This window comes from Netta rufina (assembly GCF_964035555.1).
Source record: "Netta rufina genome assembly, chromosome: 8".
Lineage (NCBI taxonomy): Eukaryota > Metazoa > Chordata > Aves > Anseriformes > Anatidae > Netta > Netta rufina.
The window spans coordinates 19,371,842-19,398,500 of NC_140131.1; the positions used below are offsets into that span (position 1 = coordinate 19,371,842).

Genomic DNA, 26,659 nt, shown 5'->3' on the forward strand with positions numbered 1-26,659 from the left:
TCCCCACCTCCACCCTTCCCAAAAAAGGATAATCCCTGTATTTATCTGACCACTTAATATTTTACATTTGCCAGGGCTTTATCCAACAGGAAATTAAAGCATTGTGTTGCTGGCTTAAAAGAGCTTTTCAGTGTTTTAGAAAATTTTGCTTCTTTAAGTATTGAGGTTATCCCTACTTCGGAAAAAGGTGGATATGGCTTTGAGACGCTACACTCATACACTCTCAAAACCAATCCAAGGAGCTTTAACTGATATTCAGCATAAAGACAGAAGAGCTTAAATGATGTACCACAGCAGTTTGCACTGAATGGGATTTATTTTGCACCAGAGTAGAAGGTAGGTATTCCCACTGAAGCCCATCAACCTCCATCTGCAGACAGACAGCCAACTTCACTGGTTTTCCCAAAACACATCCAGCACTGCTGCATGTACATCCAAGAGTGCCATTTTCCATAGCAGCTTTTCAGTCCCAAGTCTTCTCATCTCCAGAATTTTTCCTCCCTTCTCCGAGTTCATAAAGGGGACAGACGAGCTTGGAACTATTTTGCAAGGTGTGGAGTGAAGAAGATGCCAAGGGCAAGAAGCCTATCTGAGCTGCACTGCTCCAGGAGAACAAGCTTGTCATTTGTCCTCCCCTCAGATTCTCCTTTTCCTGGTGGAGCTGCTAAAATCAAATGTAAAACAAGCACCATTGTAAATTGCAGATAATCACTTCCTAATGACAGCAATGAAAAATCCCTGAGTATACGTTCAGCAGATTTTTTTTAACCTTGTCTTCAGTGATGTTGCCACAGAGATTTGGAGCCCACTGGGCATTCCCATTCTCCCTTCATTATATCTTCCATTACTAAAACCAATTAATGATTCAATTAATCCCACCTGCCAATGGAGACTCATCCAGTAATGTATGGCTGAGTGTTTTGCCCAGTGTAGCCAAGAATTAACGCAGATCAGTGGAAGTGAATGTGTCAAACACCTCCCTCCATCAGGCAATCCTCCACACATCCATGGAGCATTCTATTTGCTGTGCTACAGAATAGCCTAACATTGCTGCAGCCTTTTGAAACGCCTCTGAAACCACCTAACCAGCTTCATTAGTTCTGGCTTCAGGAGCTGTGTCATCTGCAAATATTACCTCTTCACCTTTTAAAGAGATTAAAAACCACAGATGCCAACAGAGGTTCTTGAGAAATCCCACTGCTAACCTCTGATGAAAACTGACTGCATTTTTTTTAAACCCCTCACCACAAGGAAATCTTGAAGAGTAAGAATCTGCTAAAGCCTCCCCCATACTCTAGCAAATACTCTCTTTTTTCATGCCAGGAATGTACCTCCGACAGCTTATTCCTCTATCCCCAGCCCAGCGCGGCCACAGAGCTTCTTCCCTCCCTGCCAGTCACCAGCACATCCTCTCAGCTGCACATCAGGAATACTAATAGCTTCTTGTTTATTCTTTAATTTTAAAAGACCATACAACATCTGGAACAACAACTGCAGGCTTCAAGCCTCCCAGACGTTGCAATGCTGGGGCCCCTGCCCTTTAGAGCCAGCACACACCCCCAGCCCAGGGGACAGGTTTACTCCAGCAAAGATAAAAGGCGATCCGCGCCTCTATCCTCCTTCCTCTCCTGGCCAGAGATTTGCTCTCAAATGTACAAACCAAGGCAGATCTGGCATTTGTTTATGTATATTTACACAGTCTGTTTACAGAAGTCACTGGAATTAATAAAAGAAATCATTTAATCTGACCACAGGGGGTGCGGGAAGGGGAGAAAACACTGTAAAATTAGAAATAAGAACCATCTGTTCCTCCTGACAGCCCCTGTCCACCCTTCCAGCTTGGGTGAATTCTCTGGAGTGGGCTTCAGCAGGGCAAAGAGTTGTCTTCTGCCATCACCCTGATCTTCACACGCTTCCAGAAAATAACAGCTTACTGTAACCCTATCTGCAGGGGTAAATGTTAAAAACAGGCACAAGCATCCAACTGTCTGGATGGAGCCCTGCTCTGGATGGAGCCAGGCAGCTGCCAGCGGTGCCCAGGGCCAAGCCCAGAGGCAGGGCTCAGCCCGCAGCCCCTCAGGCAGCACCTCAGGGCCTGGCACAGGCTGCCCACGGAGGCTGGGGGGCTCTTCCCTGAGGGGCTTCCAGAGCCGCCTGGACGTGGGGCTGGGCACCAGCTGGGGGGCCCTGCTGGGACAGACCTGGGGTCTCCCCTCCCAAAACAGCTGAGAGTAACCAAGACGTAAAGTGTGGCCACAAAGAACAACCAGACCTGAAGCTGGAAGCATAATAGCTATATATTCACCACACCAGTAAAGTCAGTGACGCATGCAGTTACAGCCTACAGCTCACCAGTGGTGTGCGAGCAACACCACCACAATAGCAAGGAAACATGGCAGAACACCAAACCCCTCTGGATTTACTGTGTTAAAGTCCCATTCAATGGAAAACCTATAGGTTGTTTGAGTAATGCTGCAGCACGTGTTCCCATGCTTAAAAAAAAGCATATTCAAAACTCCAGCTAGAGAAACCTCAGTTATGTATTAGAAGATTTCTTATTTTTCAATAAATGACATCCTGAACCATCAGATTAAAACAAATACATCTAGTAGTACTCAGATGTCGATCACAACTGAAACCTGTAGCCATGAGGTCACTAAGGAACAAGACCAAAAAAAAAAAAAAAAGACACACCTATTTCTATAATCCCCCCCACCCCAGACACACGTGTAGCCCCCTCCAGACTGCTCCTGAGACACACTTCCATTACAATTTCTGCTTTATAAAACAGTAAAAAAAAAACAAACACACAAATTTAGAGATCAGCTTGCAATTGACAGCAGTAAAAACTTGTCCTGGTGAGAGATGATGAGGAAAGGGCTTCACATCTGCCCTAAGACAAAATTTCATTTGAGATTTTTTTCCTTCCTACTTCCTTTAAATTTCAAGCAAAATGTTTGCCAATTACCTACTCAGATGAGCACTTCTCATTTCTTAATGGGGCTTTGTCACTTCACCAACTGAAAGTATGAAGTTCTGCAAATCAGGAAATTCTAGATGTAGGGAAGCATCAAGTCCACAGACTTTAAACACAAGGATGTCCAATAAGAGGAACAGAGACGAGGAGACATCCCTTGATCCTACCCTGCACACTTGGTATAACCACTGAGTGTGATGTTCCCATGTTGTCAGATAGAGAAAATGGGTGAGCCAGTCTCCTTTTTCCAGTTTTCCAGTTAATTTTGGACAGAGATGCATCCTCACTTAGGCTGTTTTTCTTCATAGCACAGATTTGTCCAAGTCTGATTTTTTTTTTTTTTTTTTTTACACAAATTATCCCACATGAACAGGACTATTGCTGAACTCCACAGATGGAAACAGATGCTGCCGCCCTCCATGCTGGCTCCACATCTCTCAGATAAATTCTGCACCTGCAGTAAAATAAATTCTGCATCGTGTGTAGCAGACATGGCAGAGGCGAGAGCAGCACTGAGGAACCACAGACCTCGCAGGAAATGGATGCAGGGAGGTCTGTGGCCCTGCCTGCAAGCAGCATTGGCACTTCTGTAGTGAACTTACTAAGAAATCAAAAAGCCTTTTCTTCGGGAAGGAACCAAGCCAGAGAAAAAAACATTGCATGCAACAGAGTTGGATGTTCTAAAATAGGTATATTTTCAAAAGTTTTGAAGAATTAAAACACTATAAACATTTTCCTCTGCCTGCACCAGACAGAAGTAGAACACAAGCCTGTTCCATACCAGCACCAGAGGACAGGCAGAAACAAAATGTCTCAGGCATTTTTCAGGAGCAAAGCTGTAAGGAGTTACCGATGTGGAGATCACTTCGCATGTAGCCGACCAGCCAGCACACCAGTGGCATCACCCCATAAGCAGGCTGGGTAGAGATACAAAATATTTCACATTCAAGAAAAATCACTTGGCATCTTCCCTACTAGTTCTCTCTAGATCAGGAACCTGAAACTCTGTTCCTAGGCTCCAGGCCTGTGCTAAAATAAACAGAAACCAGGCTACAGTGTCCAGACCAACTTCTTTCCCTAAAGCATGAAAGCCAGAAGTGTTCCTAGTGATATACTGCTTTAAGCAAAAACGTGTATTTTGGCAAAACTTCACTTAGTTGAGAGTACTCCGGCCTGCTCTTTGGCCAGTAAAAAAGGAAGCATCCAGCTGAGAGCCCACTGCTATCTCTGCTCTCTGGAAAAAAAAAATCAGTTTTGGAGCAAACAGTTCTGCAAATGAAACTGCATGCACTATTTTCAGTGGAAAAAGAAGTTTTCCTTTAAAGAGTACGCACCTGCAGCATGCCTGAAGTTTGAAAGTCTGCCCAGGTGCAGTAGCTCCAGATAGGAGCCCTCAAGCAGAGCAGCACTCGTGGGTGGCTCTGGTGAAGCTGCAGGATGGAGTCCCCGTAACAGAGATTTGGGCATCTCTGTCCTAGAACAAAGCTCTCTGTCGTGCCCAGCTCTGCCAACAAATCATGAACTCTTCTTTACCAAAACCCTGAGTGGATCTGAAGGTGAAACACCATCTGGATGTCAGGTCACTAGACAGTCCTAAGGGCATCCCTAGAACTAGAACATAAACTCAGGAACCGCCAGTTTCCTCCTTTGATTCACAACCAGTGCATCCATCAGTTTAATCTTCTACTTCTTTACCATGCCATTAAGCCTCTCAATGGCATAGAAAGGTAACGAATCTGTAGGTCAATTCCTGAAATACACATATCAAAGCTTTTTTTTTTTTTTTTTTTTTTTTTAATATAACCGCCCTCAAAGAGTGGTTTATAGACTACTGTTTACATTCTCCTCACTCTCATGCAACCTCCAGCTGTATCATATTGTAACAGCAGAGAGGTTTGTCTCAATTACCAATTACTACTTACTCCTATCACTGTTTGATAATTCAGCACAGAGTTTGGAAACATCTGAATTCATCTTCAAGGTAAATGCCTCAATCAGAAAAACAGGATGACCATCAGCTTCTGGCAATTCCTAGCTCTGCAAACCCTCATTTCAAGGGGCTGTGCTGCGCTCAGGATATAAATCATTGGAAAAAAAAAATAGGAAAAGCAACTAAATACCATTTTCATTTCTCTAATGGACTCCTGTTCCAGAAAGGAAAAGAAAAAAAAAAGTTTGCCAGGGCTGTATTTTTACATGTTCAAAGACAAGGGGAGGTTTCTCTCTGCCACTTACAAATTGATGTGATCATTTCCAAAACCAGGAGAGCAATCAAAAACTGCACGGAGAGCAACATGCAAGAACCCTGAGATACATGCAAAAGCACTTCATTCATAAAGAGCAAGATGAACATCTGAAAGCCAGGATGCACAAACAGGAAAGCCGCAGTCCCTGAAAACAATAGGATCAGCCAGGTCACCTTTCTGGGTTTTGCCACCAATTGTTTGCCTGTACTTTTGCAGAGACTGGAGAAGTTTAACATGTATGTGCCTAAGAGTGCTTTGTTTGGCTGGGGGTCCCAGCACCAACACTGAAGGACACCTTGGGAAAGTCTTACATGAGGTATCCATTTAATAACTGGGGACAAGAACTAAAAACTGGAAGTCAAAACACAATCTACAGAACTAGTGGGTGACACCCATCACTGGTGAGCAAGAGAGGAAGGCATGACGAGCAGCTTGACTTTTCCTACTACCAATTCTACAACAGAAGCCACATCCCCTTATGTGGCCATCCAGCTCTGGAGGACGCATGCAAGTGCAAGCAGCCAGGTGAAGACCACTCATCTCCGATTCTGCCTTTTTTTTTCTTAAAAAAGTTTGATTAGCTACAATGCCATAGAAAAAAAAATTCTGAAATCTTTTTCTCTCTTTTTTTTTTTTTTTCTTTCCAACCACACAAAATAATTACGTGCAAAATGCTGGGGGAAAACATTGAAAAAACTTGGCTATATCCAACTGACAGAGTTTCATCTTTTTTTTTTAAAAAAAAAAAAAAAAAAAGTCATACCCAGTGCGGTTGTGCCTCTGCTGCACACCAAAAGCAACGAATGGTTGTGAAAAGATTCCCAAGCTGGTATAAAGCTGCAAGCAGGAAGCAGATCTGAAACAAGGGGGTTTGGCAGGGAAAAAAGAAAAAAAAAAAACACAAAGAGGAAATGGAGTCTTGTACGCAAGAGGCAATGCAAACATGAAACTGAATACCAAGTCGTTGCTAAAGTTCAACCACTTCAAGTCTCAATTTATTCCACAGAAGTGGAAAAGGCCATGAAAAAATACTTAAAAAGTGAAAACCAAGTAACTGGAAAAAAAAAAAAAAAAAAAACACAACTAAGAACCTTTTATCCCCCCCAGAGCTAAGTATCTGAAGCTTTCTACACCAACCAGGCATGAAAAATTCCCTGAGAATAAGCCAGCTGCCAGCTATATTCCCAATTTAGCACAGAAATTCTGTGACCTATGACAGTGAACATTTTGGAAGTTATTTCTCCACAAGGAGAAATAGAAACTTTTAAAAAAGTCTTACAGAAGCATGATACTCACTTGAACTCCAAAAAAAGAAACAGTGTTTTCTCACCAACAAAAAAAATCTAGTCTCTGTTAGCCTCCAGAAACGTTAAGATAATTCGCCAGCATTTGCAATTAATTGTTGAAGATAGAAAGTAAGCATGCCAACCTAGAAATTCTGTGATTCTGTGTGATTCATGTGCGCTCCATCCGAACATAAGCCCACTTTGGCTACGCACCTTGTGAAGTCAGGATGGGGGCGATCCCACCAGGCTGCTGTGCCGTCACAGACCTGCTGCGTCCAAGAAAATAAAGAACTTTCCCACATTTGGAATAAAGCACAACCAGTAAATGACATTGACCCAGTTATTTATTTTTATAAGGTCATTTTTTTACACACACTTCTTTAGGATCTCTTTACGTTACTACAATCATCCACTGAATAGGGTGCTACTGAGCCATATGGAAAAGAGTATCCTAGTCCTAACATGTAATGCAGAGTTTGGGTAAGGAAGCAAAATTAACTGTTCCTTGTCAACACACATTCTGCTGGACTGCATCTTGAAAGTCAGTGGATCCTATTAAATCAGACTGAACATAGAGGGAATCTTAACAATAGGGGCGAGGGGTATAAAACCCCTTGCAATGCAAAGAAAGAAAGGAGCAATTGCTACACTGCAAAAATCTGAATGTCAGCAAAAAGCCTCCCTTATTCCCACAGCTATACATTCACCAGACTGGATTTTCTTTGACCATTTTAGGCAAGCTAAAAAAAAAAAAAAAAAAAGCAGCTTTTTACGTTTCCCTTACGTTTGCCGTATGTCCTAATTTCTCGCAGAAGTGTGGTTCCACACGAGTTACAGATGACTTTCACAGCTGTGGAGGAGACAGCTGGGTACAGAATAATATCTGGCAAGTGCTGTGCAGGCTTGAGATAAGCCTATATATCTGCTGAAGCAATCAGCAACAGCACAATAAAATCTGTGTGGTCACCCTTAGATTTCAGCGATGACAAAAGGCAGATACCAACAGCTGACAGCTACTATGAAGAAGGCAATTTCAGACTGGAGGAACAGGAAACTTCCTCCATCATTTCGGGCGCTGTTTACATTTGGAAGCTCTTCTCTGCAGTAGCAACAGCCAAGGCGAGGCTGCCTGTGGCTTCAGTTTGTATTTGGGGACACAGCTCCATAGTGACTGAGTCCCAAGCAGCAGCCCTGCCTGCCTTTCCTTCCCTTCTGAAATGCTCACCTTCCCTTTGGGGCATGCTTGGTAAAGTTTGGGGTCCTGAAAAATTATTTTTTTCTAGTGCTAACAGCTACTTTGACAGGTGGTAGAGGGGTGGGAATCATAGAAACTCACTTATTTGCTTTGGTTTCCTTCCATTTTGTTCTACTCTAGGATGGATGCAAGGTGATCCAACCTTGTCTCAATCCTCTGCAGCTGACTTTACTGGGAAGGACTAAGTTGAGAGGTCTTCACCCAAGCTGCTGCCACGTCCTATCATTACTTGTATTTTATTTATTTATATTTATAGTCTTGCCTGCGGAGTGATTAAACAAGGAAAAAAGGATTTCAGCAGAGGAAAAAGTTACCAAAAAGCAGTTGGTGCCTCGGATACTATCTCAGGTTCTTCTGACTAGCTTTACAGCTGGTGTCCTCTTCATCACAAAAGGCAGAAGTAATTCAGAAATCCTGAGCCGTCTGTTATTTGGACTATTTGGCCTACATAATGGGTGGCAGCACACTGAGAGGGTAGCGAATCCAAAAGATGGTCTCCTCTTAGCGCAGAAAAGCAGCTCCTCGGTGCTGGGTCAAGATGACATCAGAGAGATCTTAAAAACGCAGCACTTCTTAAAATACACAGTGTGCATCAGCTTCCAGCAAGCCTGTCAACACCAAAACAATAGCCCTGCCTTGAGCACTTCTATTTTTAACATTTTCCATCTGTGCACAGGACAACTATTTAATAAATCTAAGGGAAACAGAACTGAAGGAGTTGAAGGAACTTTTTCAGAGCAAACCCAATTAACATGAACACAAGCTGTAACCTCCAGCAGCCCAAATGCATCACAGGGATTCCTGAACAAGCATCACATGGCGGCCTCGGAGACAGGACAGATGCTGAAAACTGATGCCTGATCATCTGGGAGCACAACAGCAGGTGACAGAGTTGAGCCTAACACAAAGTTTCCTGTGTAATATGCTTGTGCCATGGAGCAAACGTCACCTGGCATGGCTGCCACAGAGAATGGGTGTTGTAAGGGAGCAGGGTGATCCTAAACAGCTTGTTATTCCATAGATGCACCTGATGCCTTGAATTTTCTTTAGGATGCTGAGGACTGTGCTGTAAATGCAAGCAGTACAAGAACACCTGGAAGCCCCCATGGATGCACAGACTACCCTTAGCGAACAAGCCTTAGCTTGAACTCAGCTCACGCTCAGACTGAGGACACTTTGCCCTAAAACGGTCACAAGCCTGCTGCAGTGGAAAGAAACTACGCATTGCACATCTAAAAACAAAGTTTATGCAGAGGTTTCAGCCCCTCCCCGTTAGCAGGGAGGAAGGGCCCAGGACCCCCAGCAGCAGCATGACAGTGGCCCCACGGCTTGAATGCCCCAACACCTTCGCACTGTTTTTCAAAGCAAGGCCGTTTGGGGCAGCTTTCAAGTGTTATTCAGACAGGAGACAGTTGACAGCTCACCTCCATCCACAGCAGTGAGAAGAAAGGAGAAAAAAAAAAAAAAAGCTGCACTACAAAACTCTGCCCGCACTTACAAAGAAGTCTTTGGTAACCTGAATGAAGAGCACTTGCTCCCATGATTCAGGCACCACTACACGTATACATCCCTTATGTGCAGAAATGAAAGCTGTCAGGGTGTGTGCTCCATCCAAGCCCCTCACAACCCAGGAACCCAAGCGGGCAGGTGGCTCCTGCTCCCGGCACAGCGCCTCTGGTCACAGAGCCAGGGCCTGCCCCTCAGCGCCACTGGATCCTCTGCAGTGGCCTGGGCAGGAGCTGCTGCATACCTGCACAAAAATTCATAGCTCTAAGGGTTTTCTTGCTCATCGCTGTGTGGGTAGGACACATAAATGGAGAACTCTAAGTAAAGCCCTCAGGTATGCTAAGCTCCTTTTCCATCCCTCCAGGCAGCCACAAATTAAGTAGGTGAAAGTTGCATCAGAAAAAAAGAAAAAAAAAAATACTCTCCTTAAGACTAATGAATCCCGCTCATTTTCTGGCCCAAAAAGCATGTTTTCGGCCATTGGTTTTGCATCTGTATTCTACAAAGACTTGCAGGGCTGTGTCCTCCAAGATGGGTTTGCCAGCCGTGCATCCCTGGGGAAGGTTTTCAATAAAAGAAATGCTGACACAGCACCAACCTGGCCAGCCTGACAGTAATTCTGCAGGAGCTGTTTAAGCAGCTAACCCAAGGCACTGAGACACAACAGACATCTCCAGGCTCTGTCTGTCATTCAGTAGTTTGATTGGCTCTGGGATGGGTGTTGTCCAGCAGCAGCACAGGAGGCTTTTATGGGCTTTATCTCATCCATCACTACAGGAGCTCTTAGCCCATAAAAAAAAAAAAAGTCATTACCTTATTAATATTAAAATGAGTGTATAAATGTAATTGTATTTGGATGCACCAGCTGATACTTCAGCATTATTTATGAAAATTAGGTTTAGTCTTCACATCAATTCATCTTAATTATGATGAACAGATTTAAAAGAGACACTATTGATCAATCCTTCGCCCCTGAATCTGCTTTCCAGAGCATCAAACAGCTGCATAAATATCACTTTGTCCACTTATTTTAATGGATTATTAATTTTTAAAAGTTTGCTTATGCAAAGTCAGCTAGAACAAGCTAGGACAGCTGAATCTCAAACTAAAATGAAGATGTTTTACATAAAGTAAAACTATGTAAGAATTCTGTGTTTAAGTCAGAACACAAACATGCGTATTTTATTTATGAAAACCCTTCCCCAGAAAGGCCCTATAATATCTCAACCTTTTTCCTAGGTTTGTCAGCTGAATGATCTGCATCCCTGTGGCAAGGCCCAAAAGAGAAATTTTAGCTTGCTCATTTCTTTCTTTTACTGAAGTCTGAGCATCAAAAGCTCTGAGTAGCTTTACATAAACCAAAGTGCTCACTTCTGATTAGAATTACTGCAAGGCTCTTTGTAAAAAAAAAAAAAAAAAAAAAAAAAAAATCCACCACACTTTAGGGTGTTTCCAAAATCGGCTGAAACTTGTGTAAGCTGTGTCCAGTCCCTGCCGCAGGCTGTGCATTCCCAGCACTTCTTCCCCTTCAGCCAGCACTTGCATGGCCCCAGGCACATTGCAGCAGTGATCCCCTTATCTCCAAACCCACCAAAAAGGTTATCTTTCGATCAAGGAAGCCACTAGGACTTGATGAAACAAGCTGAGAGGCTCAACCCAGGGCTGCAGATCCGTGCCCCCAGCCCCAGCAGAGCAGCAGGAGTACCTTGGTGGCACAGGGACACTGCACCTTCACCTCCTGCCTCCAAAACAAAGCACAAGGCCGCTGCGGGAACACTGCGCAGTGTTTCTGCTCTGCAATGTGCTGTCACAGCAACTGAGTACAGAGACAGCATAAAAACTGCGGGAGTTGGGGAAGAAGGAAGGGAAAGAAGTAGGTGCACAACACAAAATGGTACAGCCTGGGCGAGGAGTTGAGCAACTCATGAACGTTGTCCATTATTCAAGCCAGAAGTGAAAGCCCAGGCTTCCTATAGAGCATCCTTATTGCTCGTACTTAATTTTGGAGGAGCTTAACGATGATTTGTTTGTTTTTTACCTTGCAAATGTTCTTCAAATAAGAAGCGGTGTATGTCCTTTAGGCATGAGGATGCAAGGCATTCCTGGAATGATGTACCAACTATTTATTGATTCATTTTTAATTGCCAGTTCGGAATGACAAGTCATCTTTTCCAACAGCTTAAGAAACCTACTCTTTAAGTCTTTAAACATACTTTTCTCAGGGATGTAAAAAAAAGTACACTAAGCTAGGACTTAAATGTTCTTTCAACTACAAATGCTCACTTCTACTTCAAAGCAATGGTCTCTGCTACTAGAGTTTAACTAGTTTATCATTAACTGTGTGATAGCTTTTGATGTTCGACTCTAAAATACCTCAAACCATCACTGCTTGTCCTGGAGGCTCAAGGTATACCCCACCACTCAGCTTACATCTGAGAAGGCAGAAGTGGTCTTCACAGCTATCTTGAAGGGCCGGACACTTGGAAAATTTACCAAGATGTGGTGGTTTTACTCGGGTGGGCAGCTGAACTCCACCTCAACTGCTCTCTCACTCCCCCTCCTCAAAGAGGAAGGGGGAGAAAATATGAAGCAAAGGGCTCAAGGGTTGAGATAAGGACAGGGAGATCACTCAACAAGTATCATGATGGGCAAAACAGACTCAGAGTAGGGAGACAGTAAAATTTATTGGCTATTACTAACAAGCTAGAGAACTGAAAAACAAAGGAAAAAAAAAAAAAAAAAAAAAAAACAACCTTTCACCCATCCACCCTCTTCCACCTCCTCTCCCCAAGCGGTGCAGGGGAACAGGGTCTGCAGTCAGTCTGTAGCACTTCATCTCCGCCGCTCCTTCACGGTCACTCTCTGCCCCTGCTCCCCGTGGGATCCCTCCCACGGGATGCCGTCCTTCCTGAACTGAGCCTGCGGGGGCTGCCCACAGGCAGCAGCTCTTCAAGAATTGCTCCCACACAGCTCCATACCACAGGGTCCATCCGTGCTGGAGCAGTTTGCTCCTGACAAGTCCCCCACAGGTGGGCGGCAGCTCCCCCGAGACCCTCTGCTCCTGCGTGGGCTCCTCTCCACAAGCTGAAGCTCCAGCCCGGGGCCTGCTCCTGCAGGGGCTCTCCATGGGCCGCAGCCTCCTCCAGGCCACATCCACCTGCTCCACTGGGGGCTCCTCCACGGGCTGCAGCATGGAGATCTGCTCCATGTGGGACCCATGGGCTGCAGGGGGACAGCCTGCTCCACCAGGGGCCTCTGGATTCTTCTCACAGAAGCCACCCCAATGGCCCCCCACTACCGAAACCTTGCCACATAAACCCACTACACGGGCACGCATTTTTTGTTTCTCTTTAAAAAATGCACGGTGAGGCAGTCATTATTTCAGACCTGACAAGACACCTTGTGCTACCACCTGAAGCAAGAGCCACTTCTCACCCAAGGGGTGGCCAAGCATCATGTACCTGATGAGCTGCCACTGTATTTAAAACACCCTTCGCAGGCATTGCGCCTGCTTGCCAAGCAAAACATTTTAGCAATCAATTAACTTTTCTGCTGAGTTTCCTGTGACAAAAAAAAATGGCTTTCAGAAGTCAGCACGAGAAGAGCAAAAGCTGACAGACCACAACCACGTGTTTCAAGACAAGCTTGCCTCGAAGCACCGTGGGCAGCCAGCACAACTACCTGCACAAGGCGAAGGCTTCTGGAGATGGCACACGGCCACAGACGGACGTGCTCCGTGCTCCCTTTGTGCTTTGGACTATTACCAATAGATTTCTTGGACAAGTCAGGACACGCACCAACCCTCAGAGGGGGCGATGAAGAAAGCTTTCCTGCGCTGTGCTAATTACACACAGGGAGCACAGACGTGAAAGTGAGCTTGAGAGGGAGCCGAGGGTTGGTTCATTTCACATCTGCACCTTCTGTGGGTCCGGTGGCGACACCGACTCATTCGCTTGAGGTTTCTTGGAGCTGGGCTCTCGTGGTTTCCCCAGAGCCACCAATGGCTTCCTGCGGTGGGATGGGGCACAGGGCTGCTGGGCTCGACAAAAGCCAGGGGGCTGCCAGCACTGCTGTGAATTTCAAAGAGTCGTGCTATTTAGTCAGGCAGAGTTTAAACTTTCTGGTACACAGTGCTAATGACACAGATTAACAACTCTAAACTCCATTCATTTTGCTGAACAACCTCTCTTCCCACAAACCCTTTCTATACACTGTGTAAGCACTCAATACCACTCCTGCCCATGGGATCACCCTTTCAAAACACATTTAATTCCCTCCCACTGTTTTCAAGTTAACGTAGATTTTTTAGGGGTGGGGAAGAAACAGAAAAGCTGGATTTGTGTGACAGAAAGGCTGGGGAACAGGGTCCCTCCCATCTGCCAGAGCAGCATGTTAATTTTCTACCAAGCGTTCCACAACAGAACAATGCCACAGCCCCTGAAGTTGCAAAACAGACGGCTTGGATGACATGAAAAAGGCTATTAATTCGCAGACAAATTAACGAGGAGACATTTGGTACAAGGTTTGCAATAGGAAGAACCAAGCTTCCCTTCCTATGAACACTTCTGGCCTCTTCCATGCAATAGCTACTGACACTGTGTGCACAGAAATCAATGTCACCAGCCCAGACCACACCACGGCTGCAGCAGCGCATCCAAATCCTGGGCAGTAATAAACATTAACTTGGTTAAAACGTATGGAGAGACCAGAGCCAGCTACTCAAGCACACCCAAAAAACAAACCAGTTCCTTCCCTGGTGTGACCAAAAATTTCACCTCTGCTGGTGACTGCAATGCTCCTCAACAGCCAGCGCTGCAGCCGCATCACAGCTTCTCCAGACCGCTTTCAGACACTACTGTTGGGTGCTACGAATTAGGAGCAAAATATGATTTGTCATCAAAAAGCAGGATTTTTATTGCCAGGCTTGTACTCACAGAGAATCAAGGCAAGAAACCCAATTTGGGGAATCTTCTGATGATCTTCCCCAACACTACCTACATAGAGAGTTGAACACATTTTCCCAGATCTCTCTAAATGTATCAGTGGATACCAAATTAAATACCTTTTAATAGTCCCTTCTGGGGGACAGTTCATGAAGTTGTGCAATCCTCACCCAAATAAAGGCTGGCAGCAGTGCCAACAGAGCACACCAACTTGGGATGCTCTGAGTTTGGGATTTCTGGCCTTCCAGCACCTCCCAAGCTGATATGGACTTATTCTTACACAGCTCCTGCACCTTATGAGGGATGGAAGTACAGGAAAGTAAGGTCAGGAAGAAATCTGCAGCAGAGAAAATACCCCTCAAACTGACCAAAGCAGCTGTGTTGTAAGCAGTACTCCTGCCTGTTTGCCCTGGGTAGATGAGTGATGTGGTCTCCTCCCGGAGGCTTTCAGCCAGATGTTTGCAGTTCACACACAGTTCACAGCAGCAGGACTGGGAAGGTCTATGGTGACTCACAGTGACACATCAAACCTTCCACACAGGATGCCAATGATGGGGAACGCCAATGATGGGGTCAATAAATGTTTCTTTTAAACTCATCTACTCAGACAGCTTCTAGTAATTTTTTCCTCATCCAGTAGCCTCAAATCTCCAGTGTTTAGAAATTTACCCATGAAAAGAAAAATGCATTGTTTATAACTGCCCTTTTAGGATAATAAACGACACCAATTACTTGCAAGAGAGCTCTAGTTTCAGATCAGTAGCTCTGCAAGTCATTTCATTGTTTCCTAGAGGCATTTACTACCATATGAAATATCAATCCCTCACGAAAACCACAAGCTTCCATTCCCAACCAGAAGTCAAGGACTGGCACCACGACAACCGACTTCAATGTTTTCAGACAAATTACCAATGGATAAAAGCCATTCCGTGTGAGAAAGTGGCAGCGTGTACGTACAGATGTATGCAGAGTCACTCTGCTCAGAGAGCAGAAGAGCAGTGATGTGCAATGCCAGTAATTTAACCAGTTAACTCATGCCTGCAGAGTGCCGGTCGACCTCCACTGAACATCCATCCCTTCCCAGTGCAGCGTGAAATCTCTGGAGAGGAGGAGCTGGGGGGCAGGGAGCAGGCTGGGAGGTAAAGCAGGCAGAAAGCTGCATTTCATTCAGTAGGGAATGATCGCGGGAGTTTGGTTTATTCAGAGTTCAAGCATTTGCATGGCTAGCAAGAAACGCTTGCAAGCCTACGCCTGGTCAGCTCCCACAGACGCCCAACTGTCCGAGTGCCCAGGTAAGTAAGCTCAGCCTCCCTGTCTTGAGGCTTGCTCAGGGTTTTCCAAGTCTCACAGAATCATCTAGGTTGGAAGACACCTCCAAGATCATCGAGTCCAACCTCTGACCTAACACTAACCAGTCCTCCACTAAACCATATCACTGAGCTCTACATCTAAACATCTTTTAAAGACCTCCAGGGATGGTGACTCAACCATTTCCGTGGGCAACTTAACAACCCTTCTCAGTAAAGAGGTTTTTCTTAATATCCAACCTAAACCTCCCTTAGCGCAACTTTAGCCCGTTCTCCCTTGTCCTGTCACCAGGCACGTGGGAGAACAGACCAACCCCCACCTCGCTACAGCCTCCTTTAAGGTACCTATAGGGAGCAATAAGGTCGCCCCTGAACCTCCTCTTCTCCAGACTGAACAATCCCAGCTCCCTCAACCTCTCGTCGGAAGACTTGTTCTCCAGACCCCTCACCAGCTTCGTTGCCTTTCTCTGGACTCGCTCAAGCACCTCAATGGTCTTCCTGCAGTGAGGGGCCCAGCATCTCCTCACTTCATGCTTTTTACATCTTCTTCATAACCCTCCACACATTAAGAATCAACAGCGAAAAGAGCTGAGGTTTTATGATGAAATGATGACTAAAGAACATTAGGGCATCCAACTACGGTGCACTCAGAGTGTCCTAGGTGTGAGGAATCCCCTCAAATTTCACAGCTCATGAACATCAGCACCAGGGAAATGGGAGCAGGAGGGAAGCAAAGCCCAGGCACATTGCAAGGAGCTGAGGAAAGGAACAGAAAGCCAGGGGCAGATACAGGAGAGGGGCCAGAAAACACAAGAGTGAAGCCAACAGGGGGTCAGCAAGAAGATGAGAGAAACCATATGTGGTTGAATCACCAGATCATTCACAACTTCCATCAAGCAAGTGACTCAGCACTGCAAAACTGCACGCAGTACGCTCCTCAAGCCAGGCTAGTGGGAGCCAGGAGACCCACCAAGGAACCCAGAGAAGGTCCTGAAGCACAGGAGACACCAAAGCAGTGGCAGGGAGGCATCAGCACCAGAACCAGAGCAGGGAGAGCTGGACCACACCGTGCACAGCAATGGCTGCAGCCAGGAGGCAGTACCGGCTCCAGCAGATGCAGATATACAGGATACCCACAAATAAACTATGCTCGGGAGCTCACAGGCAGCAGTGTGGCCTCTCTAGGGCTCATCCCCCGGGACTGGCTGTGCAGCCTAGCTCACTGCAGGGGACTGTCGGGAAGAACATCCCACACAAAATCCCATAGGATGGGACATGCAGAGGACTGCACATGAAAGGACCATAAATAACCAACATAATTGGAAACGAACCACAGAAGTCCCTGGACAAGAAAGATTTCTTTTCACTTAGTTAAGCAATTTTACTTAACGCTATGATGCCAAGAAGCATTTTTCCAGAAGGGAATGATTTTTCATCCCATTAATCCCAGTAAGAGATAGTACCAACACAAACGGAGCATTTAGTTTACAGCATAAGAAAGTATCACAAAAAGGGACTGCTTATCCCTCTTGAAGACAGAGGTTCGATACAACCATTTCCTTAAAGCCCCGAGAGAGACGTTATCTTTGAATTAAAAGAGCTGCTTTCCAAAACTATATACATTGAAGCAAAATATACAAGGAAAGAAAATCCTTTTTACCAACAAATCTGCTCAGGATCCCTGGCACTTTTCCCCCCTCAGAAATTACTCAGCCCACGTGCCAGGTGCTCACCACGGCAGAACCAGGCCTTTTCTGGTGCCCAAGGAGGCTGAGCTATAAAGCAGACCTTGAAAAGATAAATCACAAGATGAAAGCAATTTGCTGAGAACTGGACTGCTGCCAACTTGAGACTTTGCCGAGTTCACTCGGCCCTGGAACAGGGGAGAGAAGAAGTGCCACGGAGAAACCATGCGGCCGCGCGCACACCGTCCACTTAGACATGGAAGGGCCAAGGAACAACAAGCCCTGTCATCAAGCAGATCTTGATGTGTCATGGAATTTAGGTGTTTTGTTTTTAGAAGATTCCCAAGATGTAGCTGGCCTTTCTGTCAGGAAGGGCCGAGCCCCCCTTCCAGCTCAGCCTGCCCAGCGTTGGGACCAACTCTGCACCCAGCCTTCCCTCAAGAGCATCCCACGCCCCTGACGCTGAACTGGAGGATTCCCTTGCTGCCCTCCCAGAAGATGTGGCACGCAATGCAAAGCAAGGCCAGATAAACTGTTCTCCAAGTACTTCTCTCTGCAACAAAGACAAGAACACTACCGAGAGCTGATCCACAAATCCACAAACCCCATGTCTTTGCAAGATCTCACTACACCACCTCACCAAAAAGCTCACAAACCTTCCCCTTCCCCCACAAAACAACCATGCCCCAAAACAAATGCACAGATAAACCCTAAAGCTATCTGGAATTCTGCCTCCTATATACAAGATAATACTGGCTTACCTACACACAAAAAAATCCTATAATAGTTTTTGGATACTATTTCTGAAAGAGGAAATTTTGAAATTCTCCATTAGTGAACACAGCTGTGTTGTGTCAGAACTGCAGGCATGATTACCACTGGAAACTTCTCTTTGATGACTATCACATTGGAATATCTGCAACAAGTAGAAGCATGGAAACCAGGAGAGCTTTGCCACCCAGTTTCAAAACAAAATGCTGAAGATTACTGAATAATACATAGGGGGCTTGGGGGTTTTTGTTTTTTAAGTCATCTCTCAAATAGGGCTGGACCAGCAGAAAAGAGATTAAAGACTGAGGCTGAGTGGTTTGCATTTAACTTAAATAAAGTTTCCTTACCATTTTTGTTCCTTTTTGCAGCTGAAATCTCCACCACTGTAGGAGCTTCTGTAGAGGGGAGAGTCTGAGAACTTGCGATGTGCTCCCTCAGAAGTACGCGTTGCCCACCGTGAAGGCTCACAGCACGGTACCAGCCCGTACCTGTGGCCTGGCAGGCTGTGGGAGGTAGCCTCACCCCCACGGCCCCGGTTGACAGCCGTACGCTTCTGCGGGCAGCAGCTTTCTAATCTCACAGCACAAAGGGTGTGCTGAGCACCCAGCCAGAGCACTCGTCGGTGCCGATGGGATGGCCAACGCTGCCCTCGCACGAGCACGTTGCTAGAAAGAAGTCGCTGTGACGGCAGCAGAACAGGGACGGGCCCCTCTCACACACCCAAGAGCAGTTGGTCGCATCCAGCGTGCAGACAAGACACGGCAAACACGGTCTAATAATGCACCTGCTTTCACAGGCACGCAGGGCAGACCACCACCAACGCGCCCTCAATCTCACGCCGCTCACAGGCTGCCATGGGCCGACAAACCAACTCCAAGTCCATCCTCAGGGAAGGCCTTTGCCTTAAGCTGCTGAAACATCACAGCGAGTTTGGAACAGAGCTAGCATTGCCACAGGTCCTCGACACAGGCACCCACCCATGCTTGTCCTTCACCTACAGCCAGTGAATTTCCCTGGGCTCACCGTGCCTGGGCCAAAACCAGGCTTGTGCCACAGGACAGCTGAGGCCACACAGCTCCTGCAGCCTACGGGGCAGTTACAGAACTCATGTTATTTTCTGAACCAACTTTAAAATGCATTGTGCTAGCCACTAATAAGCAAGACTCGATGAAGAAGAGACACATAAGCGTAGGCTGACCTGATTTTATCCCACATGCCAGCTAAGGCACAGGTAGACAGCAGCCAGCCTGCGCGGGAGCTACCACAGCACTACCAGCAGCAGCAATCAGAGCACCAGGGCCCCAAGGACATGAGCGGTACCAGCACTGCCCTGGCAAGAGCTGCATAATGAAGGACATCAACGCTATGCTCTTTATGCTGCAGTTTAAGTATTATGGTAAACCAGAGGCTGCAGATCAGTGTCATTCTTCATTTCCATGAAAAGCAGCGGCCCGAGATTTTCGCTTGCAGCCTTGCCAAGGCCAAGCCAGCCCCCTGGAGCTTTGGGCTGCAAATCAAATGCTACTGAGCAAACCAGAAATTTTTCAGTAAGCTCAGCAAACAATAGTTTCCAAGATTTAAAACTACAAAAACAGCTATGTGTCTGTGTCAAAACTGGTGATTAATCCTTCCAGCAATTCAGGGCGAGCACCACAAATAGCAGCTATTTCTGCTGCAAAAACACCACCCAATCGCAGCTCGCTCCATCCCCTAAAATAAGTGCTCTGCCATGTATAGTATTCCCAAATGCCTCACTGCCATCAGCATCCCAAGAAGGACGCAGGACAGAGGAATTGGAGAAAACTTTGGAATTTAAGGAGTATGTGAGTAGCGATAGAGAGCTTTAGAGCTACTTTATATAACTGCACCGAACAACTGCTGGCCACTAAAAAAACTGATCTCTTAACTACTCATGTTGAAACCTGCAAAATGTAAATCAAGCCTTTGTGAGGCCAACTAAAATAGAGTCCCCTCAGGGCTCTGCAAATACCACAGAGAAGGCACTGGAGCACCGGGCAAGCCATTCCCAGCCCAGGTCCAACAACGTCTCCCGAGGATTTCCCAACAAATTGCACTGCTAAGGTGCTGTGTTCGGCACAGAGGACTCTTCCAAATTAAATGGCTTGCACAATAAAAAACCTTTACTGAAGAAAGATTATAGATGCAGGATAAAGCCCCTGCAGAAGGTAATGCGGGTCAGGAACTGAGCTCCTCAGCCTGCCCCCTCCATGCTCTGCTGTTTGGGAATAACCAGCACCATGCTGGGTGAGCCCGCTTGCTGAGTAGGCTCTCACCTGAGTAGGTAGTGAGAGCATCCCCTAAAAGCCCTAATTTGAAAGCCAAACTAGTAACTGAGGAGGATCTTAGGCTGGAGTCACAGTGTACTTGGGCACTCACAAACCTGGAGTGCCTACGTAAGTGCTAGGAACACTCTGCCAATGAATCAATCACCTTTTCTCAGGGTTTAGTTTTAACTCCTTATGCAAACCTTTACGTGCAAACAACCCACTTGCTTGATTTAGTTCCATGCCTGTTTCCTAGGAAGGCAGCGCCCGGCCAGCCTGCAAGGTTTCACCAGGACAACCTGCGGTGACTGCTTGCTTCCCAGCTGCATAACTGAATACTTGAGTTAGGGCACGTTTTGTGGCCCTTCCTTTAAAAAAAAAAAAAGCTGCCTTTCTGTGCTTAAAAAAAAAAAAAAATCTCTTCTGCTACAAACAACTGGCAAATCAAACTGAAGCTGAACATAAAAGCTGGCATCCTGCCTGGGTTTCCTTGCAAATGCCTTCAAATGGCAGTCATGCCCCAAAGTACACTTCGCAGGCAGAGTATATATAACCAAGCATCGGTACTCTCCTCAAAGCCAAATAAAGGACTGAGGGTTTAGAAAAGGGGGAGGTGAAGGAGCCTCACAACCCATTTCTCCTAACAGCCAGGGGCTTTAATGAGTTTTCTTTATCTTACATTGACAAGATGCCGACCGTCGTGGAGAGGGGTGCTTACAGACCAGCCTGCAGCACGGATTTCAGAAGAAGCCACGAGCAGCAGGGCTCAGCTCTAACTGTGACCCAGCCCCACAAACACAGCTGACATGTTTGTTACAACAGACAGTGCAGAAGAAGAGAGGACAGAAGCAGGACTGCTCGCAGCAAAGCTGCTGGTGTGCCGAGGATGGATGCTGCCCCTTCATCCAAGGAAGGAAATGCTGGGATCCCAACAGCTGGAACCAAGCCTTTGCCAGCACCGGGAATAGTCCACACTTTTTCTTGTCCTCTTCTTCCAGTGTTTAAAGCTTTACCCCAAGGCTTTGTTTCGCTGCATGAGGGGTCTAACTAGCAAAGCCGTACTAAAACGTGCACACAAAGTGCTGGGGAGATGCCAGGACTGTCCTAGTGCTGCAAGCAGAAGTGAACAGCACAGGCTGTAAAAACGATGGGACTCTGACTTCAGAAACAAGCAAAGACAACTACCTACACATCGCAACGTCTCAGCTTCCACACTCAGCTTAAAAGACGTCATCACTTCCCTGAAGTCCCTGATTCTTGGAATGCATGGGAATAAGGGGGTAGGGTGGCACTGGAAAAAAGGAAGATTACTTTGGGCAAGGCTCAGATAGAAAGTACTCAGCCTCAGGAGCTGGCAGCTGGGGGAAGCAAGGGGATGCTTTTAAGAAAGTGGAAGGGAAGGTCATGGCGGTGTGCTCCTGCTCTCACCCATCAGCTCGCTTACATGCGAACCAGAGACACGCTCACTTCTCCAGAGCTCTCGGGGAAAGGCTCTTACTTGGAGGGCCTCGGTGCTCTTTCATACGAAGATAAGAAGCATTTATGACTGCTGATAGCCATTTCTAGAAGGGGTGGTAATTTCCCCTCTCTTCTGTGAGCATCATAATTTTTGGGCTGAGACCTCCTGTCCACACACACCTGCAACTTCATAATGCTGATCCACACTATTCTCTATACCAAGCTGCCTGCTAGCATCCAATTCCCAAGCTAAGGTTTTTAAACTTGACGTGTAAATTCTTAGAATTTCCAAAGAAGTTACAAGGCCCAACAGCCTGCTTTCACATGTTGACAACAGCCTTGCAACTCTTATTTGCCTTCTGCTGTGGCAGGAAAACATTACTCTGCTCTACACAGGCCGAACATCATTGTACGTTAATCAAGACATCCCAAGCTGGCAGAAACTCAGCGCAGGACAGCATTTGCAAGCTGGAGGCACAAAGAGGATGCTGCCAGCCCTGAAGGGGCACACAGCAGTGCTGAGCAGCCAGGATAGCAGCACTTTAAAAGTAAAGGCAGCTGCAGCATCAAGTGGGTCCTTGGAGATCATGCAGAACCAGCTGTGTAGAAGGGCTTCATGCCCCCAAACGCCTCACAAAACCATACAACACCACCTGCATAAGTAGCTTAACACTTCGCTATTAAGTCTTCTTAAAATTAACTCCTGCCACCATCAAGCCTAGAGCAAGTACCTCATAGTTGGGCAGGCAGCTTTCCCTTAAGACAAACCCGAAACCCATGTGACTGACAGACACCACATTGCAGTGCCACAATATTGATTTGCCAGCGATGTTTTAAAGATGGTGTTTTCATGAAAGACACGAGCACACTTCTTCAAAGCCTGGCACACAGCACATCGTTTGTTCCAGTATGTTAGAAAAGTGGATTGTTTTTCATATGATACACACACACAGAGCTGCACAGGATCAAATGCAGCAGTAATGCAGGTAAGCCTATAAACTAAGGTTTACCTTGATATAAAGGGTTATGATGATGATCTAAGGTTTACCTTAATATAAAGGATTATGATGATGTTCTATTAATAAATGAAATCAACTCTTAGCTTACTGCTTTCTCCAATGACGAGAATAACAATTCCCGATGTACAAGAAGTAAAAACTAAAGCAGAAAAAGAGGTGTTACTGCCCGCCCTAACCCAAACGCGCTCCCCTAGCCCCTAACGCCGATGTGCTCATCGCAGCGCTCCCAACACGAGGGGCTCTGCAGGTGGGTGCAGCCGGCAGGCGCTGCTGCCAGGGGAGCCCACGGCTCGCCTCCATCACATGAGACACGGGCGCATCCCACCCAAAGGTCCCGAAGCCCAACGCCCACCTCCCCGACCCCAAGCGGGGCTGTCTGCAGGACGAGGCGCGTCGCTGGGCTCCGGGGCGGGGGCTGCGGGCGGCACGCCGGGGCCGTGCGGTTACCCCGGTTAATTAGCGACCCCTCGGCGACTCCCCCCCCGAGGGGCTGCTGACCCCGCGCCGCCTTACCCAGGTGCAGGGTGAGGTTGACGGCGGCGGGGTGCTGCACGCCGGCCAGCATGCTCTGGCTCTGCCACCAGGTGGTGTCGGCCTGGCTGTTGTAGTCGGTGAGGAAGGCGGCGCCGTGCCGCAGGTGGGGCTGGGCGGCGTCGCAGAGGTGGCACGACTGGGTGACGCCGGTGACGCCGGTCTGCACGCAGTACTCCTCGGCCGGCGACCCGCACGTGTTGGTGGCCACCACCGTGGCGTTGAAGGCGGCGTTGACGAACTCGGGCATGCAGCGCTGCGGCCGCCCGCTCCGCTCCTCCGCGCACTCGTCCATGGCGGCGCCGCAGCCGCGGGGCAGCGCCAGGGCCGCCAGCGCCGCCAGCACCAGCGGCAGCGCCCGGCGCCCGCCGCCGCGCATGGCGGCGGGGCTCGGGCCGAGGGGGCCGGGGGGCGGCGGGGGCTGCCTGGGGCCGCCGCGCAGCTCCGAGCCGCCGACTCGCGCCCTGCTCCCGCTGCGGGCTGGGCCGGGCCGCGCCGCGCCGCCGGGCGGAGCCGGGCGAGCTGCCGAGGGGCGGGCGGGCGGCGCGGGGCAGGCCGGGAGCTGCCCCCGGCCGCCATGGCCCGGCCCGGCCCCGCCGCTGGAATGCGGGGAGGGGGGGACGGGGGCGGCCGCGGAGGGGAGGTGGAGGGCGGGGACCCGCGGCGCGGCGCCGCCCGGGGGGCTCCGGGGCTGGCTGCAGGCTGCGGGTCCCGAGCCGGAGGGGTGCTGCTGACAGGAGGAGGGGGCGGCTGGGCTGGGAGCACCGGAGAGCACCGAGTCCCCGCGCTCGGTTCTGCCCACCAGAACCCGCTTCGTTCCCTTGGCCGCGGTTTCTCCCCTGCCACGCGTGTTTGTAACGCTGCAGCGGAGCGATGCGGCCACGCTTTGCTCACCCAGCTCGCGCTGATCTCGCCAAAATCAGAATTACACCTCCGCGAGCCTGAGCTGTGCTCGCTCTTCAGCGCCTTACCTGCTGAAACAGTCCGTCAAAGCTTGGAGCCTAGCAAAGCATCCCAGCGTATTCCCCGTAAATACATTGCTTTTGCAACACACAAAAATAAATAAAATATTCTTTTCCCACTTAGCTATTTGAGCTCACATAAATGAAGCAGGTTTTAAGCAGTTACCAATTGCCATCTTCATGTATGAAAGTGCACAATTCCTTTTCCATGGAAAAGGCTCCATGTTGTCAGGGCTTACCACCCAAATCTGTTTCATTTAAGGACTGGGAAACCCTTCACTGCTGCCAGGTTACTGACCCGGACTCGAATCTGAAAGGGAAGGTGTCACAAGTAATAATTCTGGGGTCAGTATTTATCTGGTGCTGATAGAGCAGGACAGCCAGGTAACCTCTCTAACTTTCCAGTGCTTACAGGGCGAATAACAGTAACAGTACCTGGGTCAATAAATTCTTGTGACTGGAAAATCCCACGAAGTAGCGTGAGTCAAGCTGTGTGGGAGGAGTTGCCTGAAAGGAAGGAAGGACTGCTAAATAGATAGGACTTCAGCCTGGGCAGAACAACAAAACATATGGGTAACCACCAAAAAAGAGCAAATAATATTTGTGGATAATGTTGGTAACTGTGCTGGGCTTAGACAGCATGGGGATAAATGAAAGAATGGTGAAAAAATGACATGGCAACTTCTTTGAAAGCAGGTTCAAGTATTCAAGCACTTATTGCCCCAAACTGCACTAACTGCAATGATACCAAGGCTCAGAAAAACATGCTCTGTATTTAGCCAAGAGGTGGTCAGGAAAAAATATATAAAGATGACTGTAAAAAATGGCACTTTGTTACTTTAATTCTTCTTTGAGGTACTCAGATCAAATTAAATGAATGAGAGCAAGAGGGGAGAGAGTCAGAACAAAGAGATGAAATGCGAAAAAGCAAAAGCACCATAAAAACCTGAAACAGCCTTTATTACAGTAGCACCACTTACAGGAAATAGAAGAAGAAAATGGCTATTTTCTTTCCATTTGATCAACAACAACAACAACAAAATTGCAACAAGGTATTGTACACCCACAAGCAGTTTGAAAGAAAGTAGAAGCACAGTTAATCTCTCTCCTTCCACAGCAGCTCAAGGAAAACACTAACACACCTAGATAAAGAGCCTTTTTACTTTTCCGCAAGGAACAGATGAGACATGCTTGTCTTGCAGAATTAAATTAAGTAGATACATTTGACCCACTTGGGGTTATAAAGTCCAGAATGTTTCTAGTAAGCATCACAGGACAACACACATTTTAAGTTTTGTTCTTCCCATACTCATTTATCTTCATTAGTTGTTCATACAAAAAATTTCAATGCACATGCTAAGGAAAACTGTTCACAAGTTTTAGACTGTCAAAGCTGAGCCTGGTTGCTCCATGGGTCTCAATTTTTAAAACAGGTTGTTAGAAGTTATCCCCACAAAGAAAAACAACAAGCATGAAAACTGCTCAACACCTAAACATTTCACTGCATACTTTTATGTCAGTTTACACGAAAAAACAAATGACAGAAAAGCCCTGTGCTATCAGTCTTATAGAGTTATCAGCCACCGAGTTATCAGCCACCGGAGAAGGCACCCAAGCGACCTGATGTTACTTTTCACAATCTGCCTGTTCTGGGAGATGTAGGAAGAAGTTTCCAGCAGCTGCATTTGAACAATTTGCCTCTCAGGCTGGCACAGCCAGCAGAGGAAGTGTGTGCAGTGGTGGGAGATGAAGCACACTTGGCTCTGCCCTGCCGTGACCCCCATAACGCAGAGGCTTCCCACAGGCCCGTCTACTTTTCTCAGTGGACACAATCCAAACAACAGTAATTACAGCAGACATCCACTCCCCGTCCACCAAATAAACAAAAACACTTAAAAGAAAGCAAGTCAGCAGATTTGCCACAGGGTCAGTACAAAAAAATAAAATAAAATAAATAAAATAAATTCAGAAACGCTGGGTGACAAAATTCAGGTGGCTTTACAGGTATATGTGAAAAGAAACCACACTGCAGTTTTCTGTAAGGTATCAGCAAACACAGAGAAAACCTGCTCTAAGCATTTTGATTTTATTAAGATAAAAGCAAAGTTTTAGGCACTCTTGATTTTCTGTATAAAGTTGAAATCTTTATTTTAAAAAGTTGGCTTAAATATTTTGACTGACAATTCCAGCTGGGATAATCTGTATAATTACACTGAAGCATACAAAATGCTGCAAATTCTTATCAACTGATCCATCATATCTTTCTACTGTCCGAAGTGAAACAATCGAAGTACAAGGTGTGATTTCAATTCCATCCCTGCCAGCTCAGCACTGCTTCAGTCTTGGCATCAACTGCAACAACAAAAAAGCTTGATTTCTCCAGGCAACAACCTACAGGCATAGCTGAAACTGAAGAGAAAAGTTTTGC

General features: G+C 47.0%; 1 protein-coding gene across 1 annotated transcript in view; it reads right to left on the bottom strand.

Moving 5' to 3' along the window:
* The window catches only part of LAMC1 (laminin subunit gamma 1), a 62,452-nt gene extending 38,742 nt beyond the window's left edge, over positions 1-23,710 (bottom strand). The window contains exon 1 of the mRNA XM_084291002.1: positions 23,252-23,710. Coding sequence (XP_084147128.1) covers positions 23,252-23,648 — 397 coding nt within the window. The 5' untranslated portion in view covers positions 23,649-23,710. The remainder of the gene's footprint in view (positions 1-23,251) is intronic.
* Positions 23,711-26,659: the final 2,949 nt, after the last annotated feature.